The sequence below is a fragment of the Drosophila persimilis genome, unplaced genomic scaffold, assembly GCF_003286085.1.
Source record: "Drosophila persimilis strain 14011-0111.01,24,50 unplaced genomic scaffold, DperRS2 tig00000000-arrow-pilon, whole genome shotgun sequence".
Classification (NCBI taxonomy): domain Eukaryota; kingdom Metazoa; phylum Arthropoda; class Insecta; order Diptera; family Drosophilidae; genus Drosophila; species Drosophila persimilis.
The window spans coordinates 4708601-4731815 of NW_020825288.1; the positions used below are offsets into that span (position 1 = coordinate 4708601).

Below are 23215 nucleotides of genomic sequence, written 5' to 3' on the forward strand. Positions count from 1 at the left end.
ATCTGATCATCATTATAATTGCAACTTAAAGTAGAGAAGTAGAAGCGTACATCTTGCAAAATTTATTGTAGCTTATCGCGTCTAATCCCACTGTACCAGAGTCGGACTACAGTTTTGTTTACATTTCCTATTATTCCGAGGAAATTTTGTGAAATCCGAGCAGGCTTTGATGGAAACATCTGTGAGCTTCCACAGAACTTTCAGTACTCAGCCAGACGTTGAGTATATTTTTGTAAGAAATATTAAATTCGATTATATTGAGCACACAAAGAGCGATAAATTATCCAGGCATGTCGATTCCCAAGAGCAGCGGCTTCAGCAATAAGGTGATCACAGTGGTAGCCACTAATGGTTATGGAGCAGACACAATGAGCGAGATCAGCTATACGGACACAAAAGTGGTTGGGAACGGCAGCTTCGGGGTGGTCTTCCAGGCCAAGATAGTGCCCAGCAACGAGCAGGTGGCCATCAAGAAAGTGCTGCAGGATCGCCGCTTCAAGAATCGAGAGCTCCAGATCATGCGTAAGCTTCGCCACGACAATATCGTGAGCCTCAAGTACTTCTTCTACTCGAGCGGCGAGAAGCGCGACGAGGTGTACCTCAATCTGGTGATGGAGTTCATACCGGACACCCTCTACAAGGTGGAGCGCCAGTACGCCAGGGCCAAGCAGACGCTGCCCGTGAACTACGTGCGGCTCTACATGTACCAGCTGCTCCGGGGCATGGCCTACCTGCACAGCATCGGCTTCTGTCACCGGGACATCAAGCCGCAGAACATGCTGCTGGACACGGAGACGGGCATCCTGAAGCTCTGCGACTTCGGCAGCGCCAAGCAGCTGGTGTCTGGAGAGCCGAACGTTTCGTATATCTGCTCGCGCTACTACCGCGCACCGGAGCTGATCTTCGGGGCCACCGACTACACGACCAAGATCGACGTCTGGAGTGCTGGCTGTGTCCTGGCTGAGCTGCTGCTCGGACAGCTGATCTTTCCGGGCGACTCGGGCGTCGACCAGATCGTGGAGATCGTCAAGGTGATGGGCACCCCGACCACGGAGCAGCTGCACGACATGAATCCCCACTACAAGCAGTTCAAGCTGCCGCAGCTGAAGCCCCACCCCTGGTCGAAGGTCTTCCGCATTCGCACCCCCGCCGAGGCCATCGATTTGGTGTCGAAGCTGCTGATTTACACGCCCAATGCCCGTGCCAGCCCGTTGATGGGCTGTGCCCATCCTTTCTTCGACGAACTGCGCCAGGATCCGTACCAGCTGCTGCCAAATGGCCGCAGCCTGCCGCCGCTATTCAATTTCACCGACTACGAGCGCACCATCGAGCCGAGTCTCAATCCTCTGTTGATCCCCCGATCGGGGAGTAGCCCGCCGCCCGTCCGCGACAACACGCATTATCGCCATCGTCACACGGCTGGGCAAGAGGCTGGGCCGAAGACCGGGCCAATATGCAAGCCTCCCAAGCGATTGTCTTCCAAGCTGCCCCAGCCGGCTTTGAAGGTGGTCGGTACAGCTCCAGCATTGATCCGGCAGGACATGGGAAACGGCGATCACGCGGATGCAGCAGAACAGCAGGACGACTCGGTGGATACCGAAACACTCGTCGCATTTGATGGTACCATTGCCTATGAGGGCAATGACAGCGATCCAAACGAGGACGGGGTGGACTACGAAGATGATGGGGGCCAGTCCAATACCGCCGCAAGCAACACCTTTAAGGAAACCAAGGAGAATGATTCGGATGAGTCGGATGAATCGGATGAAGACACCCTCGAGGAGCAATCTGCCGAGAGCGATGATGATTAGGACATGAAAGAAAAAAAAACGAATGATAATCTATACTAATTTCAAGCTAAAGCTTGAACTAAAATTATAATTAATCGCAACAATAAAATTTATATGTATCTTCTGGGGTAATAAATCGCTCAAATATGGGCCTGGTCTTTGCATGATCGTCATTCCGTCCATTAAGGAATCTCTACAGTTCTCCTGGCATGCCATTTACCGAATCCGAGCGAAGGGCCTAAAAATAGACTTAATTATTTAGAGGCCAACACAATGCTAGGGTGGCGCGGCGCCTTTTGGTCGTTCTGGCCCGTCCATGTCGGGCTCTATAAATATAAATTTTCGCGTTTTATGGCCAAGCAAATACAAATACAACAATAAAGGCTGTCTTGAGTAACCGAAGCGTGGCATACTCTATTCAATTCCATAATCAATATCGTTGTACAACTTCTTGACTTTTTGTTGGGTAATCTTTGGGAAGAAATGGTTTTGCTCCGAGTCCAATGTAGTAGTCCAGCAGTCATTCCTTTTAGCTCACGTGGGGTTTATCTGTAATTTTTAGCACAGTATTAGTCATAATCCAAGAAAAATATATAAACAGGGCTGATCCGTCATCGTATACTTCTCTACGTCTATTCCAAAATCAAAACACCCTCTGGAAAGGCCATAACCGGAGACCGGCACGCACACATGTCCTGACTGGAGGCGAGTCACATTTCCTGCCACGTCCTTTGGTGTCCTGCTCCAGGCCGCTCTTTCTCTTTTTCTCCTTCTATGTATGTGTGTGTTTGTGTGTGTGTTTGTTAATGTGGTAAAATGAATTTTCAGTTTCATTAGTTAAATTGAATAATGGAAAACTTTGTTCGCCACATTTGACTCATTGTTGTTGTTGTTTCTGGCTGTTTCTGTTGGCCTTGTCTGGCCCGGCAGCGAAAGTTACACTTCCGTTTGGCCCTACAACCACACGCACACACACACACACACGCACACAAACACAGGCATACAGGCCACACAGAACATGGAGTAGGAGCCAGGCAATAAAGCAAATTTATGCAAACGATAAATTTCGTGAGAGGGCAAATGTTTGTTTCCCGCCAGTTGGTGGCCTCCGTGTCCATTGTTGTTTCTGCTTCTCCTGCTTCTGTACTGTTGGCATAGCAGACCCCGAAACAAGCCCCGGAACTAGTGCAGTTAGTGGCCATAAGTAGCTGTTACCAATTGCTGCCTGCCCGCTCGCTGGCCGAGTGCTGGAGTGCCGAAATGATGAAGAACCCATTCAAATGCTCTTGACTCTTAGATAAGCCAGTATGCGCTGGAAATCGTAATGGAAATGTGCATATGAAATATTGTCGGATTAAATATTTTGTGGAATGACTTTTTTAATGATAATTTTCATATTAGCTTTGAAATTAAAATGTTTGAAATTAAATTTCGTAGCTAATTTATAGCAGTCGAAATATAAATGAAATATGTTTGCAATAGACGGTGGGAAATTGGATTTAAATTGCTATTTCATGGAATAAAATAGCAATCCAAATTCTACTATTTAGTGTCCCAAGTGCTCTTGGTTTTTGGTCTAAAGTCTGGCGTTCGAAAGCAAACTCTTGAAAAGAAAGCACCTTATAGTTGTTGTGTTTGATACCTGAATGGTTTACTTAATTCTTATCTAAAGGATGCTGATTTCCTTCTGCTGCAGGAATATGCAAAGTTTAAACTGTACTTTCATTAAGGGGAAAAGTCAGGCACACAGACGCACGAACCCTCTGCCGCTGCTCTCTCGTGCACCCGCACGAGTGGAAAATCTTTTGCAACAACGATTACTTGGCAACACTAACAGGCAACCACAGGAGTACGGGCGGACGGGCAGGATGGGGCAGACACTCCGGCAGAACACTCCGCTCCGGCGGCACGGCTCAGTAATAAACACGCCGATGACTATTTACAAAGTGTTAGCTGCGGGACTGCGGGACTGCGGGTTGTGTGCTCTCCTGTTTGCTGTGTGCGGGTGTTCTTTCGGGTGTCTGCAGCCAGCAGCAAACCTTTGACTCGAGTGAGATTACGATATGCTACATAATAGAAACCCATGCAGCCATGAACAGTGCGAGTCGAGTCGAGTCGAGGAGGTGTGGCAGAGGTGTCTGGAGCAGAGGACTCCCATTCGCAGCAATGAAACATTTTTCGGCAACAGCAGCCAGGGGGCACATGGCATCGTAACTTGCAGGCCCTAGCCCAAGCTCAAGCCCAAGGTGAATGTGGTTAAAGTGTTTTCGGTTAAAGCAGTCGTGGGCCAAAGCATTTGCATAAACAGTAGAAACCTTCGCACCAAAACGCCAAGCACAGAAGCCAACAAACAAACACTCACACATACAGACAGACAGATAGACAGAGAGACAGGCCCAGAGATACAGATAGAGATACAAATACAGATAAAAGTGTCAGGGCGGAGGCAGGGGCGCTTCCTGTTGATATTGCAACTGCCGTTTGTCGTGGAGTGGCACCGGAATTATTTTATTTCCGTTTCCGGGCACGCACACTTGTAGCTACCTGAAGTTGTAACGCTGTTGAAAATGCCCCTGCGGTTGCTACCTTTCAGCACCCTGATAAATTCTCACTAAATGCACTTTTAATGGGCTTCGGCTCGGCACCAGGCACCAGACCCCGGCACCGGTACCGACACTCTCCGAAAACTAACCCGAAATGGAAACCAAATCCCATCGGAATGTGTGGGGCCAGAGATGCACAATATTCGCCTAGAAATTTGTTTGTGGCACTATAATTGGATATCGGATTGCAGTTCTACATAATAATTTGTAGGCTTATGCATTTTCCATTGCCTGCAATCATGTTTTGCCAATTGTTATCTAATTTCAAGGCTACATTAAGTGTAGTCCATGATTATTTCGTATTGAAATTGCAAGAGGATTCGTTTGGAAATAATTGAAATGTTGTTGAATTTCGGTCTCCCTTAGATGGAAATGAGGAGGCTCCAGAATAATGTTTAATGTTTCCCTTTTTTGTAAAAACATAAAAATATATTCTTTTCCCATTTTCAAGCTATATAAAATTTCGCATCTCTAATGGGGAGTGCCTGGTACGTGCACATCTCCACGCTGTATTTGAAATTGTATATGTTGTTATTTTTTAGACCATTGGCGGAGGGAAGTGCAGGAAGGACTGGTGCGAGACTGGTGGGGTCTGGGCCGACTCTGGGGGGGGGTAGAGCTGTGCGAGTGGGGCCACTGGCCCTGCGGTTTGGGCCGAATATAGCAGTTGAGTTAGTTATGCGCTGCTTGCGGTTTCGCTTTGACTATTTTTGCGTGCAGAAATGCCCACCCCGAGGGGCAGGCAGGCAGGCCGGCAAATTCCAGACACAATAATTAGGAAATTGTACGCTTTAATGCAGTTTCAACTGAATAAATTTTATGTTTAAAAGTAGAAGACTAAGCCGAAAATGTGACAACATAAAGGGCGTCCCTCTCACCCGTGCCCCCTTTCCCCCTTGCCACATACTGGCCATTTATGGACTTGAACTTTTTGCCACTAGCTGCACAAGTTGTGGCACAAAATTGAAGTTTTAATTGGATTTGCGATTCAATTAACAGATTTGTCAGCATGTAAACAGTTTTATGATGACCCAACAGCGACAGAGAATCGTGGAGAAACCGTGTCCAGAACAGATTTGGTGTGCTGCTCCTTTTGCAATTGCGTTTCCCACCTTTTGCTCACTTTGTGGAATGAAATTTATTGAAATTGATTTGCCATTTTAATGGAATTACTGTGGCAAGGCGGCCAGCGGCCAGTGGCCAGTGGCCAATAGGGAAAGGTAGGAGAAGCAGCTATCGAGCTATCGAGCTATCGAGCCATGGGAGTGGCAGTGGAAAGCATTCCCAGCTCGGCGTTTAATTGAAATCTTTTAATTAGTTTGATTTTCCAATCAAGTGGCATAGAAGACAAACAGGAGAAGCCGCTGGGAGAGAGAGAGAGCTAAGGAGTTGAGGGATGTGGCATGCCCCAAAACCAGTTCGTTGCGGTCAGGGGAGGCCCCCGAGCCGCATTGTCTAGCATTTAAGGAAAGCCAATTAGTTGCAATGCCTTGAAGTATGCTTTTGGGGCTGCGTGGTCTGAGTTCGAGTTCGATATCCATTATGTTGTTCACGTCGATTGTCTGTCGATTACAAATTCTCTGGCTCCACCTCCCTTAAGTGGGCTATGCAAAAGCATTCCCCATGCCACCGGGTAGTCCCCCATTTTCCCCATTTCCCCCCCCCCCCCTTAGCCAGCCCGCATTCGTTGTTCTCATCGTTGCGCAACATAATCATTATCCTTGGCTTAACTCGAGTGGCGGCAGGAGCCGGCAGAGTGGGTCTGTGCCAGGCTCTGGCAAAAGGATTTCGCCTATTGATTCCACAAAGTGAAAGCCAAATCCACATGATATCAATTTGCTTTCAACGTTACGCCGTTGGCGTAAATAACCGAAACAGACGCCCCGCCATTCAGGGGGGTTGCGGTAGTGGGGGGCGCACGCAGGACCCTGGAGCTGTCTCGGGAAAGCCATCTAAAGCGACTCCTAGCGCTTGACAGACAGCAGCTGGAGGCGAGCTTCGGCTTCGAATAAAAGCCACTGGTTCAATGGCAGCCAATGAAAGGAATCAGCTCACCAGAGAAGATAATGATGGAGGGATATACTACTCCAAGCCCCAACCAATTAACTAATTAGAATTCCAACTAAAAGTACTCCCCGTTAAGATGAGATCTCAGATCTATCTTCGCCCTCCCATCCACTTATAACTAGCCATAACTTACATTAGCTCTGCGCAGGCATACCCAATTATGGTGCCTGCCACTCCTTAATTTCTTGCCACAATCCGTAACTTTTTAAACCAGAACTCTGTGGCGTCGGTGGGGCAAAAAACGCAACAAACCCCGGGAACAAATCCATTATAAGCTTATGCCAAAAGCGTAATGTAAACTTTTCACACGAATTGCGGGTCTCACTCTCGCCCCAGCCCCAGCCTCAGACAACGCCGAGCAATTATTTTAAATGCGCCGTCAACGCCGCCGCCAAACACAAACTAACCAGACAAACAGGCGGAGAGCCGGCAGGATCTGAGGAGCAGTCTGCCGCTCCCCACGAATTGTGGATCCAGCAGCGTACGTGCATAATTAATTCAGCGCATAAATTCAAGACGCTGCTGCCTCTGTCTCGAGGATAGACTGGGGCCGGGACGCCAAGGAGCGAGTAAGTCTATGAAATTATAAACTTTATCCTTTGGAGTCACGAGTGTCACATGGCGACTGGCTTTTTGATGTCACACGACTTTAAATAAATTAAAAAACGCGAATGATTGTGCCAAATGGAAAACGCTCCCCCGAGGCTGTCAAAGGAAGTGTGCCATCACTCGCTCCCAGAGGAGCGTCCAGAAATGGAGCATCCGCCAGAAAAACTAATCCAAATGCGAAAGTATAGAAGCTTGCTGATAATTATGATGGAAACATCTCGAATTGTTCAGCGGAGTGAAATGGCATATGCAAATTGCGTAAAGGAATGGAAATGGGGTAAATGGAAATGCAAATTGCTGTGGAAAAACAAAAGAAAACTCAACAAATAAAACCACAAAAAAAAAACGTACAATCAAATGGAGAACAACTCGAGAGGAAAGGTACAAAAAATGACTGGAAAAAAGTGCCAGAAGTTCAGGAGTATTTCGAAGAGAAAAAGAGGTAACGAAAGCGTGTTTTACAGCACCCGATACGATACTTCCTTTGGGGCAAGAACATGCCTAAATAATAGCCAACCATTTTGATTTCTGTGTTTGAAGAACTTTCCCCTTTCCCCTTTCCCCTTTCCCCTTTTCCATAAGAAATGAAACTAAAATCAAAATTGCTCTAACGGCTGCTGTCGCCAGTTCTTTCTTTTCCCCAAAGATTCTCTTTCTCTCTCTCTCACACTTTTTTTTTTGCTCCTAGCTTGGAAAACTGCTTTCAATATTGTGTGCTTCGAGTGCTTTTGCTCTTTGCATTTTCGCATTGTCAGCAGAAGGCGTCTGCTCCACATCCTTTGATGCCTCGGCAGCATGCCCCCCACCCCCTCCCCGTCTCTGGCCTCTGGACCCGCTACTCCTTCCTCCTTGGCCGCTTTGGTAATTGAAAACGCAAGTTAATTTCTCACTTGCCTGTTTCTTTGTTTGTTTGTTTGTTTGTTTGCTTGTGGGCGTGGCAACAAACTCCCCAAAAACAAAGGGTAATAAGAGCAGGACATAGCACGAGGTGGGGAGATGGGAGGTCCTGGCATTGTCGCACTTATTGTATTAAGAAGATTTTTCGTCAAGTTTTCGTAATTAGTAAAGTTTTGATTGTACTTTGGGTACAATTTCCTCATATTTTCCCAGACTCGCACCGGGGAAAATTGATTTCAGTCCATGAAAATCAACATAAGCCGACAGCAGGCAACCCGGCAGGCGGCACTTTGCATAAATACCGACCAGACGACTGCAATTCGAGTCCAGACCCTGACTCCGAATGGGAGAAAGGCTATCAAAAGCTGCTTTGCACTTCATTGTCAGTGGAAAGTCCCTCTTATGCTTCCAATCTCCTGCTCGCCTGTGCCAGTGCCTGTGCGTTTCTCATGTGGCTCTTCAGCTCCGGCTTGGGTCAGGAAGTGCATAAATTTTCAGGGTACGAAAGAGACAGAGCGAGCTGTTATCCTTCCTGCACACAGTGAACGGAAGAGGAGGACTCTTAAGCAACGATTTCTGAATAAGTTTGGACCACTGCTCGACCACTGTGTCTCCTGTCTCCTGTCTGTCTGCCGTAAGTAGCTTAGAGCTTGTTTTACTCACAGAGGCGGCAAAAAGTGCGCACTTCATTGATCAGCATAGGGAAAATATTCGAAAATTTGCTCAGGCACGAAGCGATAAGCAAAAATGCATAGGAACTTCTCTTTTTTTCCCCTGCAGCATCTGTAATGGAAAGGGGGCGAAGGGGAGGAAAACTTTGCCGCCATCGTGATGACAAAAAAGCAGACGCCGTCCGAGCGCATATATATCTTCTGCCGTCAACTCCCCCATCGCCGGACAGATACGAGTACAGGTGCCAGCGACAATTGTCACAGTCACGTAAGGATCAAAAGCGTTGGACAACGCAGCGCAACGCAACGCAAAAAACGAGGCAAAACATCAGCAGAACAGAGCAGAGCAGAGCCATGGCATGGACGGATGTCATACGAGTGTATGGAAAAATATGCGTTGCTGTCCGTAGAGGCTGGACATAGTTCGTTCATATCCTGCCGGCCCTGCATCCGGTCCGTGGCGGTACGGGGCAGCGGCGCACACAAATGAAGCTTTGATGCCATCAAATTGTGTGTGTGTTTTGGGGCATGTTCGATGGGGTGGCAGTGGCAGAGGTGTTTGTCAGTTGTTCATTGATTGATTTTACCCTCCTGCCAAAACAAACTAATAAGTGAACGCAATACTACCCCGGCCCCTACCACCCCCAAAACGGGAGCCTTTTATGGCAGTGCAACAGTGCGTATGCGTGTTACATGTTACACAGACACTCATACGACCCCACCCCATTACTTGTGCGATGGAAAGTGCATTTACAACTGCAGCAGCAATCTCTTTTAAGCGCCCAACAATACAGCTTCTACGCATGAACAGGTCGCACGGGAGCCAAAGCTGCTGGCGCACAAGGGGCATGCCACATGGCACTGGTTCACACACGGCTGCGGCAAGTCCTTCCACTATCATCGGTGATACTTTTTGTGCATTTATTCAGTGTGATGTCGAACATATTTCCATGGAGTGCAGGGACGAATGATTTTTCATGATTTGAGAGCTTGAATCGGTTATTATTCGCGCATCACCGGATTCCATCGGAAAGCATCATACGAATGTTCTACTGCGGTTTCATAATCCTAAGCTGCCAGAGGCTAGACTGCCTCATATTTTGGGCCAATCGGGTGTTTTTCAGCACCTGAAACTAAAACATGAACTTTGGAAAATCCCAGGGGTATAATAAATGCTGGCAACAGCCACAGGGACAGCCTCTATGAGCCAATAAAGGATATATGGATATATGGACAGATGAAAACCAGAATCTAGAGCAAAAACCCAGTTTCCTTAGGCCGTTCACGACTGCAATGAGTCCTTAGAGTGTATTGAGTGCAATGGGACTTACTTGGTTATCCCCCTATAACATCCGGCATGTATAGTATATATATCCTGTCATTCTGCCGTGCTCAAAGGTCACCGTCCTGTCTAAGTTCCCCTATGGCACACCACTCTAACAGTTAGATGTGGCGGCACAGATCTCTTCTGCTTTTTCAAATAGCAACGTCCAAGTTTTTCTGGGCCTACACAATATCTACATCTATACTACATGTCACAGTGGCGACACCTTACGTTGCGTTTGCAAAGCTGGCATCTTACGTGGTTGGGTTTATGTCTTTACTAAAAGTAGAAAACTCTGCTAGGCATGGTTCCGGCAATGCCCGTTGATAAAATATGGCGCCACTGCTTAAAAGTGTGTGTTTGGGACAAAACATTATTAATTCTTTAATTAAGATTTTGTTTTCTGCAATTACTTAAATTTGAAATTTGAAATTGAAATTGAAATTTAAACTCTTCCAAATGACTTTTGGAAAAGAAGAATTCCTTCTGGAAGGCATTAAAATAAATAGAAGAACCAAGCAATTCTTTACTTAATATCCTGAACTCCAGCTCTAGTGTAAGCATTCTTAACGAAGGTTGAAGGCAGAACAAGAAGCTGTGCCCGGGACATGCGCACAAGGACTCGCCTGACCTTGAGCCCAACAATGAAAACCCGCTTCGGGAGCGCGATTCCCAGAGAGCAGAGCAAGGCAGAGCCAGAGATTTATGCGAAGCTCTCTGCCCGCAACAACAAAAGGCTTTGCATTTGATGGCACAAAAAAAGGGGCCTGAAACATTCAAGGCATAATTTGAAAGGCCAGAGCCAAAGCCCATGACCAACCTCTAAGAACCCTTGATGGCGCTGGGGGTTGTATGTCTGCCTTTGCCTGACGAAATGTGTAATTTGAAGTACGCAAAAAGGTTCTGTTCTCAAAAAACGTGGTCCGACGATGGACGATGGACGGACGAGTCTGCAAACTGCAAACTGCCTGCTGCTCTCCAGCTCTTCGGCCTGTTCTGCTCGTCGTGCCTTGCCCATGCTCGTGATGCCCTCTTATCAGAGACAGCTACAGAGACCCCAACCCAACCCAACCCATCTCTCTGGCTCTGGCTCTGGCTCTGGCGCTCGTTCTCTCCGCTGCTGATGCTGTAACCCACGAGAGCATGCTTTCAGTTTAACGGGAACTGTGGCCACGACAACGGAACGGGTCTTGAGGCCTTACACTTTTCTACAACAGCGCACCGTACAACGTAAAAACCTCATTCGATAAGTTAAAATAACATAAAAATAGAATACTGTATTAATAATCTTGTGAAAAGTGCTGGAAAATGTTGAGAACTCGATTGTGCTGAGAGCCAGTTCCTTTTTAATTCAACAAAAAATCAATTTCGATTTGCGCGTAAGTCCATGACATTCTGTCTGCAAGGCTATTTTTGGGTTCTGTTCTGTTCTGTTCTGCAAGGATTATAGTATCTGCGTCACAGGTCTGCCTAAGTCGTGACGTCACAGAGGGGGGGACCTCCCACACACCCACCCAGCTTCCGAAAGCTCTAACCAGACACTTTGGCGCCTTCGTTCGTGTTTAATCTGGGATAATATTGATGCACAGATAAAGATAGTAAATACCTCCAACAGTTTCCGATTCAGTCTGATGCAATAGAGCCCAGTGGTTGGATCAGTCGGTGACAAACGTCACGAAACGTGTGACACTCCACTCACTTGAAATTCTAGCCGAGCCGCAGAACCCAACGATAAGTGCAGCTCGATCTCTAAATTAAGTAGCCAACGCAATGCGACGTACGGCAACATAATACCCTGTGGGTGTGACACCCACATTTTGGGGCAAGGTGTGTTTTTGAGGGTCAAAGGCCCAGCTGCTGGTGAGCCTTTTGGCCTTGAATAAGCATTTGAATGTTTGCTGTTCCTTATCCGAGCCATTTGTCAATGCAAACAGATGTCACAGATTGTGTATTAAATTTCCTTAAAAACGAGTAAAGCGATATTAACGAGGGGTATTAGCAATGACTTTAGCAAGTAAATGGAACCAGATTTACCCAAACAAATGTATAGTAAATCAATGGTGCCAAGTGCCACAACACTTCAAGATTCTCCATTAACTTTCACACCGAATCTCAAACACATTCTATGACGTCTGCCGGCGCACCGTCAATTGTCGTTAATTCAAGCTTATAAACACAAATTACTAATAAACGAAAGATTAAGCAACCCGATGATGGGTACTTTTTGTGCGGTTTGAGAACCAAACCGGCTGCGGAACAGATCAAAAATGAATATCGACATCAGAATACGAATCTGAATCAGAGCATCGGTATCGTATCGAAAACCTCAATCAACCTTTGTTTCGTTGTTTCGCTGTTTCGTTGTTTCGTTGTTTCTGTGGTCAATAAACTCGAATGGCCCGAAGCAACAGATTTGGGGTAATGTGCTATAGATCTGAAAGAAGGCAAACATTTAACAATAATAAAAGTTATTTAAATAAATTCTACAAAGAAATTGCGTGGAATTGCGGAGACACCATTGTGTGACGGTTTCTGAATTGAATTATTTTTCTTTTTTTTCTTTTTGTCTGTGGCCGGCCCCAAGTGCGGATATATTCAATTATAGATCGGGACAAGTGGGTTGGGAATGGATTTGAATATGCGCGCGAAAATCAGCGTAGTTTCTATATAATTTGCATGTTTGAAGCGATGTCTGCCTACGATCGCAAGTCAACAAAGATATAGGTATATAGGGAGGGTACCTCACTGCAAGTACAGTACTCCACAAGTTCCCTAACGTTCCGGCACATGTGCAAACAAATGGAAAAACCTTCAACTTAATGAGAGTTGCTCTTGGGTTTCGGGGTATCTTTAAGATAAAAGACAGCGTGTACCATTTCCCCCTTTGCCGTCGAACACACTTAGAGGTAAATATTCTGTCGGTGAGAGCATAAAACAAGAACAACCTTTTTTTTCGGCAACGCAACGACGGGAGGGAACACAAACACGAGAAACTTGTTTCGAGCCAAATAACAAAATTCAAAAAAATAAATGCCGGTTAGGAACAAGCTTCAAAGCGAGCCTCCAAAGCTCCCTCCGAGAGAGCTTCCACCACGGCCGGAGCTTCGTCGCCGAGCAGAGCAGAGCGTAGGGTATACGAATATAATACATATACTATACCTATACGGGGTGTATACGTACGATTAACCTCTGGCTGAGATTTCCTCCACGAAGATGCCCCGCTCATTCTGCTCTATCGGTCGACGGCGTGCGGTTCTGGTGCTCCGTCGTAGCTGGATTTTCGTAGCGTTTCTCTTAGCGGCGTGTCAAGACCCTCTTGAGCAGGTAGCAGAAAGCCCTCTAATCTTCCCAAGCATTCTCCACGAGCATTAGATACGAATTTCCTACAAAATAAGCGGTTAAAAGATGTGTTTATTACAAGTGTTTGTGTTAAAAAAAATAAATAAAATGCATGCCAAATGCTCATTATTTGCTCGCAAAAATTTATTTGTGCCACAAAAGTTTTGATATACTTGTTTATAATCATTTCGGAGCTTGTATATTTTTTCTAAATTTAGTTTTAATTTAACGATTAAGTCGGACCTGTTGATGCCGGGCATGCGACTCGAGCCGGTTCCCTCGTGTTTTATTATTTTTTTGTGAATCAAAAGAAATTCCAAATTCCACCGGTATACATAGTGCTCTGCTGATAAGAATTTATGATGGCTTTGCTTGAGATTTGTTTGCTGAACAGATAGAATACAAAGTTTTGTGTTCTTTGAAGATTTCAAGTCAAAGAAATCGAAGGTTATGCCCGAAATAAGAGGAAATTCGAATGTTATTGTACGAGTTTCAAGGCATATTTATTCCGAATAGACTTCGGAATACAGAAGAACAGACATTAGCACGTTGTTATGGAACCGAAAGAATTCCTAAACAGAAATTCCTCCCTCTTTCTGTATCTTCCAGCTCTGTATCTGAAAGTCCCTCATTAGTAGCTCCATTCCACTTGTAATTACACCGCCAGCAATCCCACAATTCAGTGTATAATTTCCTAAAAAGCCAACCATAATTAGCTTCAATTTGTTGATAGCCATCGCATTTTTTCCGGGTAACAGACATGGGATATTGATAGCACATCTATTTGTTCGGCTACACTGATGTATCTGAATAATTCAGAGAACAAAAACAAGCAATTTCTGTTTACTATACCAAAATTAATGGCTTTTTTTGGTTTTTTTGTGTGTTTACGCACGCGGCCACAGATTTTGCCAGAGAAAGATAGCCATATGATATGTGGAATCAATAATGTATTGTATCTACCATGAAATGCGGATAAATGGGGCCAACACCGTAGTGAATGTTCGACAGGGAAAGAAAAAGTCGGCTAATGAACAATGAACTAATGACATGCGGCAGCAATTGCCTTTCACACGTTCGAATCGGGAGAGATCCCCGAAGACAGTGACTAAGATGATGCAAGGCCCGGTATTTCCTATGAATTGCGTTCGAAATACCCGGAATAAACAAAATACCGAGTGCCAATCGGTAATTAGTGGTCGGGAAAGTGAAGCAAGTGATATTGCAACTGGAGAATGCCAAGTTTTTTCGGCTTTTGGCCACTCCGTTCGGCTTGGCTGGCCAAGAAGAACACATCGGATGGGCAATTAGCTCCGGTTCTCCGTGTCATAAATCTAGGGCTGCTCATTAGTTTATTCAACTGTTTGTTTTGTTTTGGAATTCTACTAGTGGCAGTACTAGTACTACCTGTTATTCCCATAACTGAGTCACACTCTCTTTGTGTTCGGCTCTCTGATGACATGCTAATTTATGCAGAGCGTGTGTCCAAAGCCGGCCTTTGCTTTCGGCTCGAGGAAGTGCCCGCCCACACACTCTGTTCCTCCCTGTCTGGGCTCTACCTCTACCTCTACCCCTGTAATACGCAAAAACAAACAGCGTGACCTAATGATATCGATGGGCGGGGTCTTTATGAGGTCTTTCCCCATTTGTGGAGTTTATGGGCCTACACGTGCCTTTCCTTTCAGCCCATTTATCAATCAATCCTCAGGCGTCGTCGGACTTTTGGGTTTAACGAACTGCGATCCGAAATTTTAATCGCAAAAGCATTGCTTCCTCATCATCATTGTGAGCTGCAGATAATGAAGTAGCAAAAGTCACAGCCAGAGACGCCCTCAAATACCCTCAAAACCCCTGTGCCATTTGTCTGGCACATGCCACATGACGTTTCGCTGCGCTGTACAAATTTCCCATAAGCAAAGGGACACAGAAATCGAAAAGAGCACAGAAAAAACATTAAAGTAAAAGTAGAGCAATGTTTTTTTGCTGACCTCTGGGCACAGACTCGCTCGTACCTTTCACTGCAGCGACAGAGAATCGTGAGTGGCAGACCGATCCCCAAACAAAGATTATGAAAATGGCAGGCAAACATTCGTAGACCCAACTCAAACATACAATTGAGTCACCAGATAAATCTCAACCAAACATTGCTCAAACAATTAACAGAATCAGAATTTAGCACTCGCCTCTGAACGTCTCTGTTTCGCTGTTTTTATCGCACAATTAGCACGGCCATTTCTCAGAGTCAATGACAAGACGGAAAAGTAGTCACTGGAGACAAATAACTAATTAGAAACATTATGAAGACAAGTTCATTAACAAAATTAAAGATGGAATGTTCTGGGAATTCCGGGAAAAGTTTATCGTTTTCAAATTTCGCTAAAATTAGATATGCAAACATCTAAACACGTTCAATTTATAGAGCCATAAAGCCATGTTCTAAACAATCGTGTGTAATAAAACAGATGGAAGAAAAGGTCAAAATAATTTCATAGTTAATCGATTTTGTTGGGAGTAAAGAAATGTAGAGATTTCATAGAAAATTCTCACAAGACGAGAGGCATATTACAGGTCTAAACTTTAAGATACGGACCATAAAGAATCCATAAAAGCCTTCTATTATTATTTGTTATAATTATAATAAACATCTCTATAACTTTTCACGTAATAAACGTAAGAACCCCCATAGTTCTTGTTCCATTTCCATTTCCTCTTCAGTTAAGAACCTTCTCTGACCTTTTCCTTTGGCAAACTTCAGAATCGTATTGGCAAGGCCCTCGACTTAATGGTTCTTTCCGTTTCAGGCAGGCAGCGTTGAAGTACCAGTGACGACACCATGGAAACGGAGTCGTTGAATCGCAAGAATTCCTCGCGGAAGAGCTCCATTGTGAATGGGAATGGAGATGCCTCGACCAAATTGACCAACGGAGATGCAGATGGCGGCGACGGCGGCGGTGGCGAGGTGACGCTGAAGGCCAAGATGAGTCTCCTCAACGGCTGCACGGTCATCGTGGGCTCCATCATTGGCTCGGGCATCTTTGTCTCACCCACCGGCGTGCTGATGTACACGGGCAGCGTGAACCTGGCCCTCATCGTGTGGGTGGCTTCCGGACTTTTCTCGATGGTGAGTGGAGCATCGCCAGAGGTTCATAAATATTAAGTAAATCATTTGATATGCTAATGGGGAATAGGTGTTTGCTGGGCACACCTGTTGGGGCTGTGGAACAAGTTTTGTAGGAACAGCTGTGGAAATGAACAGTGGATGAATGTCGATAGGCATTGGAGGAAGGACCTTTTCATTCAATTACGAATGCTGGCGGCGTGCCAGTGCGTCGCTTAATGAAATTATTGAAATTCCATCACTTCCTCCACCCAATCATTCACTCATTCACACTCACACTCGTGTCTCCACACCCATCCCTCCCCCATGATGACAAGCCCATGTCAAACGCACGCGCCTCTGCTTCAATAAAAATTACGTATACGCAGCATTGCCTTTGGGTTCTTTGGCTTCTCTTTAACACTTTTGTGGAACTCTTTAATTTATGCTTCTCTCTCTCTCCCTATCGCTTGTTAGGTGGGCGCCTATTGCTATGCCGAACTGGGAACGATGATCACCAAGTCTGGCGCCGATTATGCATACATCATGGAGACCTTTGGACCGTTCATGGCCTTCATCCGGCTCTGGATCGAGTGCATGATCGTGCGTCCCTGCTCGCAGGCCATCGTGGCCCTCACCTTCAGTACCTATGTGCTGAAGCCCTTCTTTCCAGAGTGCTCCCCGCCAGAAGATTCGGCCCGTCTCCTGGCCGTTTGCTGCATCTGTGAGTATTCAATGCACTCGTGAATATATTCGCCAGGCGCGTACTTGACCCATAGATTAGAAAACCATTTAAATACTCGAACATCCATCCATCCATCCATCCATCCATCCCCCTGAGAACAAAGCAAATAAACAAACAGAAAGAGTTTGCCATATGCGGCTTATCAGGGGGTCTGGGAGAGGGGTCTATGGGGGATGTGAGGGGTTTTCGTGGGGTTTTTGGATTTGTTTTCCAAGGGAGATTAGAAGAAACTATAGTTTGGGTTCGTAATAATGAAAAGAATATGTTTTTAAGGCCCTTGAAGTGGAGTGATGTGTGGGATAGAAGGATTAGGGAACTTTCCGGAGCAGGAGAGTACTTTTAACCGATTAAAGTCGACTCAGAGAGGTCTTCAAAAATTTTCTATAGACTCCAACAGCTGGAAAATCCTCACTTAATTGCTGTACAGTACCGTGGAACCATTAAAGTTGAACGTTTTTTAATCAAACATTAGTTTTTACTACCCAAACCGAACTTGTTCGCGCAGATAGTGACTTATTAGTGTTACTTATATTTAATATTGATTTAAGTGAGCGGAATCAAGTGCGTTCACATGACACAATGGCCAGAGCCATAAATAACGTGCGGGTACTGTCGGATGTTGCAAGTCCTCTCGCTATTACATCACCCCATGAGGCCTGGCGATATCTTTGGCCGAGCGTGTCCAAGCGACTAGTCTAATGGGTTTTTTCCTTTCGTTTTTTACAGTGGTGCTGACCCTAATCAACTGCTGGGACGTTAAATGGGCCACCGCTGTGCAGGATATCTTCACATATGCCAAAGTAAGTCAAGGAAGCTTCCAATCTGGCTTACGCTAATGCCTTTATTTGCACAGCTGCTGGCTTTGTTCATCATCATTGCGACGGGCATGTACCAATTGTCGCTGGGCAATGTCCAGTACTTTACGTTCGACAACACTGACACCAGAGTCACGTCGCTGGCCCTGTCCTTCTACTCGGGCCTGTTCGCGTACAACGGCTGGTAAGCGGCTTACTTGTCTCCAGACTCCGAGCCAGTTGCTAATTGGATTTGTTGACAGGAATTACTTGAACTTTATCATCGAGGAGCTGAAGGATCCCGTCAAGAATCTGCCCCGCGCCATTGCCATCAGCTGCACCCTGGTGACCATCGTCTATGTGATGGCGAATGTGTCCTTCTACACCATCCTGTCGCCCGATGAGGTCATGGGTTCCTCGGCGGTGGCGGTGACCTACGCGGAGCGAGCCTTCGGGGCGTTGGCCTGGACCATTCCCGGTGGGTGGATAGCCTCCTAGAGGACCTCCATTCCTCATACTTATGCCTTCTTCTACTCGCTTTGCAGTCTTTGTGGCCTTGTCCACCTTTGGAGCTGTGAATGGCATCCTTTTGACCTCCTCGCGTCTGTTCTATGCCGGTGCCAACGAGGGCCAGATGCCCGAGATCCTAACGATGATCCAGATCCAGAGATTCACGCCGACACCAGCTGTGCTGGCCATGGCCCTGCTCTCCATGCTGTACCTCACCGTCTCCGACATCTTTGCGCTGATCAACTACGTGGGATTCGCCACCTGGGTGAGTCCGGGAAACCGCCAAGAGTCTGGGAATCCCCTCGCTAATATCGCCCTTCCTTCCAGTTGAGCATCGGCGTCTCTGTCCTGTGCCTGCCGTGGCTCCGGTGGGCCCAGCCCAATCTGCCGCGTCCCATCCGTGTGCCCTTGGTCTTCCCGATTGTCTACCTGCTGGCCACCGTGTTCGTGACCGTGGTGCCCATGTACGCCAGTCCCGTGGAGACGGGCTACGGCATTCTGATGATCCTCTCGAGCATACCCGTCTATCTGGTGTTCATTGCCTGGAAGAACAAGCCCGTCTGGTTCCAGAAGTTCATGGGTAAGTCGGTGACCTCGCTGTCCCCCTCTCTCTGGCTCTCCCTCCTCTGGCTTCATTTCGATTCACGCTGTACTCCCAACTCTGAAACTCTTACAGGCGGACTGACACAAACCCTACAGAAACTGATGATGGTTGTGCGCCCCAAGGCGTCGTCCAAGGTTTTTAAGTTTGCTATTTATCCTAGTTTTAATTTTGATTTCAAACATTCAGCACTAGATGGTTGATGAAGATTTTGCACTCCTCAAAAACTCTACTTTGCACCCAACAAAAAAAAACCCTAGATACTCTGTAGATACGAAAGAGATATCCATTATCAAGAGATCCAACTAATATAATGATGTTTTTCTTGTTTTGTATTCCAGTAAGCATCACACACTTCCTACAAAAGCTGCTCATGGTACTCGGAAGGCAAACGAAACCAGCTCAGGTGTAAAGATGTATGTTCTTCGGGCCAACAGCAAATGAAAGCATTTAAACAGACACTCCTCTAATACGACATTATACGACATTATAGCCAGCCAAAAGATACACATAAAACACATAGAACTTGCCTGGAAAGGAGATCTAATTCCCTGGAATTCCAAGATCTCCTGGAAGGTCATATTTTTATATACACACAGTGTCCAGTGGGCAGACAGCTCTGGGGCTCTGGGGCTCCAGGGACTATGCGAAAGACTGTGAAACGAATGGGAAATTACAAGGAAAACACATGCTCCAGAGTCGTTTGCCAATTTGAAGATTATCGATAGACCTTTCGAATAGTTTAAATGTTTTTTGCTTGTTCAAGAAATACCATAGGAAATACTTCGAAACTCACTCATTTGACAGGTTTACAGAGCTCTGAGATTAGTTCTTAGAAAAGGATCTATTAATTTTAAAGCTTATACGATATAATTTTAAAGATACGTTTCGTTTTTTAGTGTAGTCTTAAGTGGCCCGGCAATTTGAGTTCCACAATTTGTGTTTAAAACCATAAGCAGCACATTCAGACTATGATGTGCCTCGACAAAAACGTTTTTAATGAGATTCTGTCCAGGAAAACAGTTCGTGTTCAACGAAAGAGTCCTTTTGCTTATGGGTAATTTACATATACAGCGAATCAACGTCATTCCCAATAGCAGACTATCATATAGCGTTTTCTTAGAGAAAACATTTACTGTGACAACTGTACAAATCCTGATTGAATCCAGCTACCTTTTTGGCCTCCAACATTGCCTACAACCCTCACATATCCAATAGAGAAGCAGAACTACATAGGTATTCCCACATATACATATTATTGTAATAAGATATTGAAAATATTGGAAAATTGTTGTCTATCGAATTGTAGAATTGATTTCAGCATTGATTAGTTGTTGTTGATTGCTTTGGGTGTCTTTACATTTATGACGGGGGACAGCCCCCCGCCCCCCCTGGGAGAGTGTTAATCGTATAACTCGTATTATTGCCTATTTAGCATTCAAGCTACACATTTACTACGATAGGAGCCGCAGCTGGGGAATCTGTTTAAACTACTATGAAACATATTGTTGACAATAATATTGTATGTATTTATATATAAATGTATATTAAATTATATATGTATACCCCCTAGAAAAGCCCCGAGTCTTTCCTAATTCGAATGTGGTTCCGCTTCCGACTCTGGCTTCATGAACTCTATCAAAGTGAGTCTCATGTTTGCAATGGCCTTTAGCTTGCACGCCTTCTCCATCTCCGCCAGCTCGTGGTTCTTGGTGCCAATGTAGACGTTCAGGGTGGAGGCAAAGCTGGTCTTCTTCACATCGATCTCCAGCTTTCGGAACTGTTTCATCAGCTCCGTGTACGCGCAGGCCGTCTCCTGCTCCCGATTGGTGGCCATTGGCGGGGGCTGGCCATCGCCGGCGCTTTCGTCGGTCTCCATGGAGCGGAGTTCGCTGCAGATCGTCAAGCCCTTCTGGCGATACAGGGCCATGTAGTGCTCCTCCATGCTGAGCTGCAGCTCCAGCAGCTTCGAGTCGATGCGATTGTACCAGTAGGCGAGGCTGTTGTAGTCCTCGCTTGAGAGTTTCCCCCCGCGACGGACCAGGGAGTTGGAAATATTTGACACTGACGGAAAGGAGTTTTTGAAGCTGCAGCTCGGTGTGATTTTCTGTAGATTCGTGGAGCTCTGTGAGGCTGGTACTGCCTTCGCTCGCGCCTTCGGATTGGTGGCTGCTTGGTGGGCCTTGACGATGGACACGTAGGCCACATCGGCCAATTTCAGCAGCTTACGGGTCAACGCCGTCTGCGATTCTCGTCCCGTCGGCAGCTCGATCATCACCAATGTGCCGATGGGACGCTGAAAGTCGAAGGACTCCTTGATGCAGTCGGTGAGCAGGGTGCTGTTGCTCTGCTTCCCCAGCGGCAGGTCCCTGAAGAAGTCCGCCATGTCCTGCCGGTCCTCGCAGCCAAAGATCTGGAACAGGGTGAAATGCAGCTGGCGAACCGCATGCTGGCCATCGCGAAATACAAACTGAATGTCGATGTAGTCGTCGCCCACGGACCGGCTCCGGATGGTGGGGAAATCGTTGAGTAGCCACTGCAACAGCTCCCGAGTGCTCTGCAAGGTGCGGCCGCTCTGCACTTGACGACGACTCGACGGACGGATCGCTGAACCTGGCTGCAGCAGCATGTTGGCCATGTCGAACTTCCGCAGGTCAAAGTATTCCACATTGACGCATTTGAGGCGGTAGCGATACAGCAGCATTATGCTGTCCACCTCCGTGACCAGCAGGCGCGTCAACAGGTTCATGTTGTTGGTGCGGTGCGGCGTCAGGCGCAGGAGACAGCCATGACGACGCTGCCGGAACATGTCGCCCACCAGATCGCTCAGCTGCTCCCGCACATGCGGCTCGCACTCGTAGCCAATCGCATCGAACTCCAGGTGGCGATAATAGCGCGGTACTTCTTCCTGCTTCGACTTGGAGGCCATCGGCATGCGCAGGAGCACGGATTTTCGATCCAGTATCTTGAATTCGTCGTCCAGGCTGGTGCCCTCCAGCAATTCGGGGTGGTACCGACGATTGGTGTCTGTTAGGGCCACCATCACGTGGTGGCATCGCTTGCTTATCGGCGAATTCATCGTCGCTTTCGAACTCAAAGAGGGATCGTCCGTCCCCCTTCCTCTGGCTGATTAACAAATACGCGTAATTTCGTTTACTGAAAATTTCGACTGCTTTCTAAATATACTGTTGCTTGTTTTCAAATTAATTCTGAGACATAATGAAAGGAATACATATCTGATAATTTATAGAAAAAGGAAAACTTACGGATACATCAGCGGACGGAGCACCGACGCGGGTTGCTCCGTTGGTGATCTCCAAGTGCGACACAAAGTATTCGACCTCCAGGGCCTCGTGGCCAAGTCCCGTGCGGTATTATCCAGCCGGATCATCCAATTACAGGGTGTTGTTGAGGGAGCAGCTCCAGCAGCTTCCTGACGCGCACAAAGCCACGCACCAGTGATTCACGCTGCAGCATCTTTTGTGCATCATAAAACCATCCCGCCGATCCACGAACATGGCATGGAGCACCGCTGGCAGTTATTTCTTGTTCTCCTTGGCCGCAAGAACATCAAAGCGCAACTTTCGGGGCCTGGTTGCGATCTCGCAATAGCCGAAATGCTGACTTCCCGCCATTTTGGAATGTGTCCACCTGTGGCTGTGTGAATGTGTCGCCAGTAGGCTCCGTCGCTAGTTGCCCCGGCGTGTTGTTATTTATGACCACTAGCACCCGAGCTCACTTTATCATTACGGTTCCTTTTCAAAGGAAATTAACACAAATATTGCATCAAACGTGGAAAACACAATTCTAAAACACCACAAAGCACGCACAAACAAAGCACCGTTACTTGAGAGAGCTTTGAGCTTTCTTCACCACATGGTGTACGATACAAAGAAGGTGGCCCAGCTTATAATGTCGCTGCAGTGTCATAAGCTGGGTACTTAAATACACACCCGAAAATGAAGAACGTTTCAGTTTTAGCGCGGTTTAGATGACAGATATCTTGGTTATAAACACAGTATTGATGCCGCAGCTAGGCTCAAATTGTTCAAATAGAGGGGGTTAAGTGGTCTAACTTTGTTTTTTAATCAGTATATGTTCGGTATATTTTGACAATAAGACGGTATATTTGGGTATATTTGTGATGGTCAGACGGTATATTTTATCA

The 23215-nt window shown here is 46.4% G+C and overlaps 3 protein-coding genes across 5 annotated transcripts; 2 read left to right on the forward strand and 1 right to left on the reverse strand.

Annotated features, from left to right (window-relative positions):
* Positions 1–226: 226 nt before the first annotated feature.
* LOC6598854 (putative glycogen synthase kinase-3 homolog) lies at positions 227–1913 on the forward strand. The gene has a single exon (XM_002023711.2). The coding sequence runs from the start codon at positions 291–293 to the stop codon at positions 1809–1811; it is 1521 nt and encodes a 506-aa protein (XP_002023747.1). The 5' UTR covers positions 227–290; the 3' UTR covers positions 1812–1913.
* A 9408-nt stretch (positions 1914–11321) lies between these two features.
* LOC6598855 (Y+L amino acid transporter 2) lies at positions 11322–20575 on the forward strand. 3 transcript variants are annotated; one of them, XM_002023712.2, is made up of 10 exons: positions 13224–13285; positions 16102–16421; positions 16875–17121; positions 17869–17942; positions 17996–18141; positions 18200–18414; positions 18482–18711; positions 18774–19026; positions 19123–19184; positions 19389–19454. In XM_002023712.2, the coding sequence occupies exons 2-10, from the start codon at positions 16134–16136 to the stop codon at positions 19389–19391; spliced, it is 1518 nt and encodes a 505-aa protein (XP_002023748.2). In that variant the 5' UTR covers positions 13224–13285; positions 16102–16133; the 3' UTR covers positions 19392–19454. The 3 variants fall into 3 exon arrangements, with proteins under 3 accessions (XP_026842973.1, XP_026842969.1, XP_002023748.2); XM_026987172.1 differs by lacking the exons at positions 13224–13285; positions 19123–19184 and adding an exon at positions 11322–11340 and having other exon boundaries at positions 19389–20575; XM_026987168.1 differs by lacking the exon at positions 19123–19184 and having other exon boundaries at positions 13222–13285; positions 19389–20575.
* A 48-nt stretch (positions 20576–20623) lies between these two features.
* On the reverse strand, positions 20624–22216 carry LOC6598683. Its single transcript, XM_002023713.2, has one exon. The coding sequence runs from the start codon at positions 22124–22126 to the stop codon at positions 20639–20641; it is 1488 nt and encodes a 495-aa protein (XP_002023749.1). The 5' UTR covers positions 22127–22216; the 3' UTR covers positions 20624–20638.
* Between the last annotated feature and the right edge of the window lie 999 nt (positions 22217–23215).

Excerpts from the sequence above, each read along its gene's own strand:
- LOC6598855 (XM_026987172.1), top strand. The coding sequence starts at position 16,134 with ATGGAAACGGAGTCGTTGAATCGCAAGAATTCCTCGCGGAAGAGCTCC. Across the intron at positions 17,122-17,868 it reads CCTGGCCGTTTGCTGCATCT|TGGTGCTGACCCTAATCAAC; the intron begins GTGAGTATTCAA and ends CGTTTTTTACAG. Across the intron at positions 18,142-18,199 it reads CTGTTCGCGTACAACGGCTG|GAATTACTTGAACTTTATCA; the intron begins GTAAGCGGCTTA and ends ATTTGTTGACAG.
- LOC6598854 (XM_002023711.2), top strand. The coding sequence starts at position 291 with ATGTCGATTCCCAAGAGCAGCGGCTTCAGCAATAAGGTGATCACAGTG.
- LOC6598683 (XM_002023713.2), bottom strand. The coding sequence starts at position 22,126 with ATGAATTCGCCGATAAGCAAGCGATGCCACCACGTGATGGTGGCCCTA.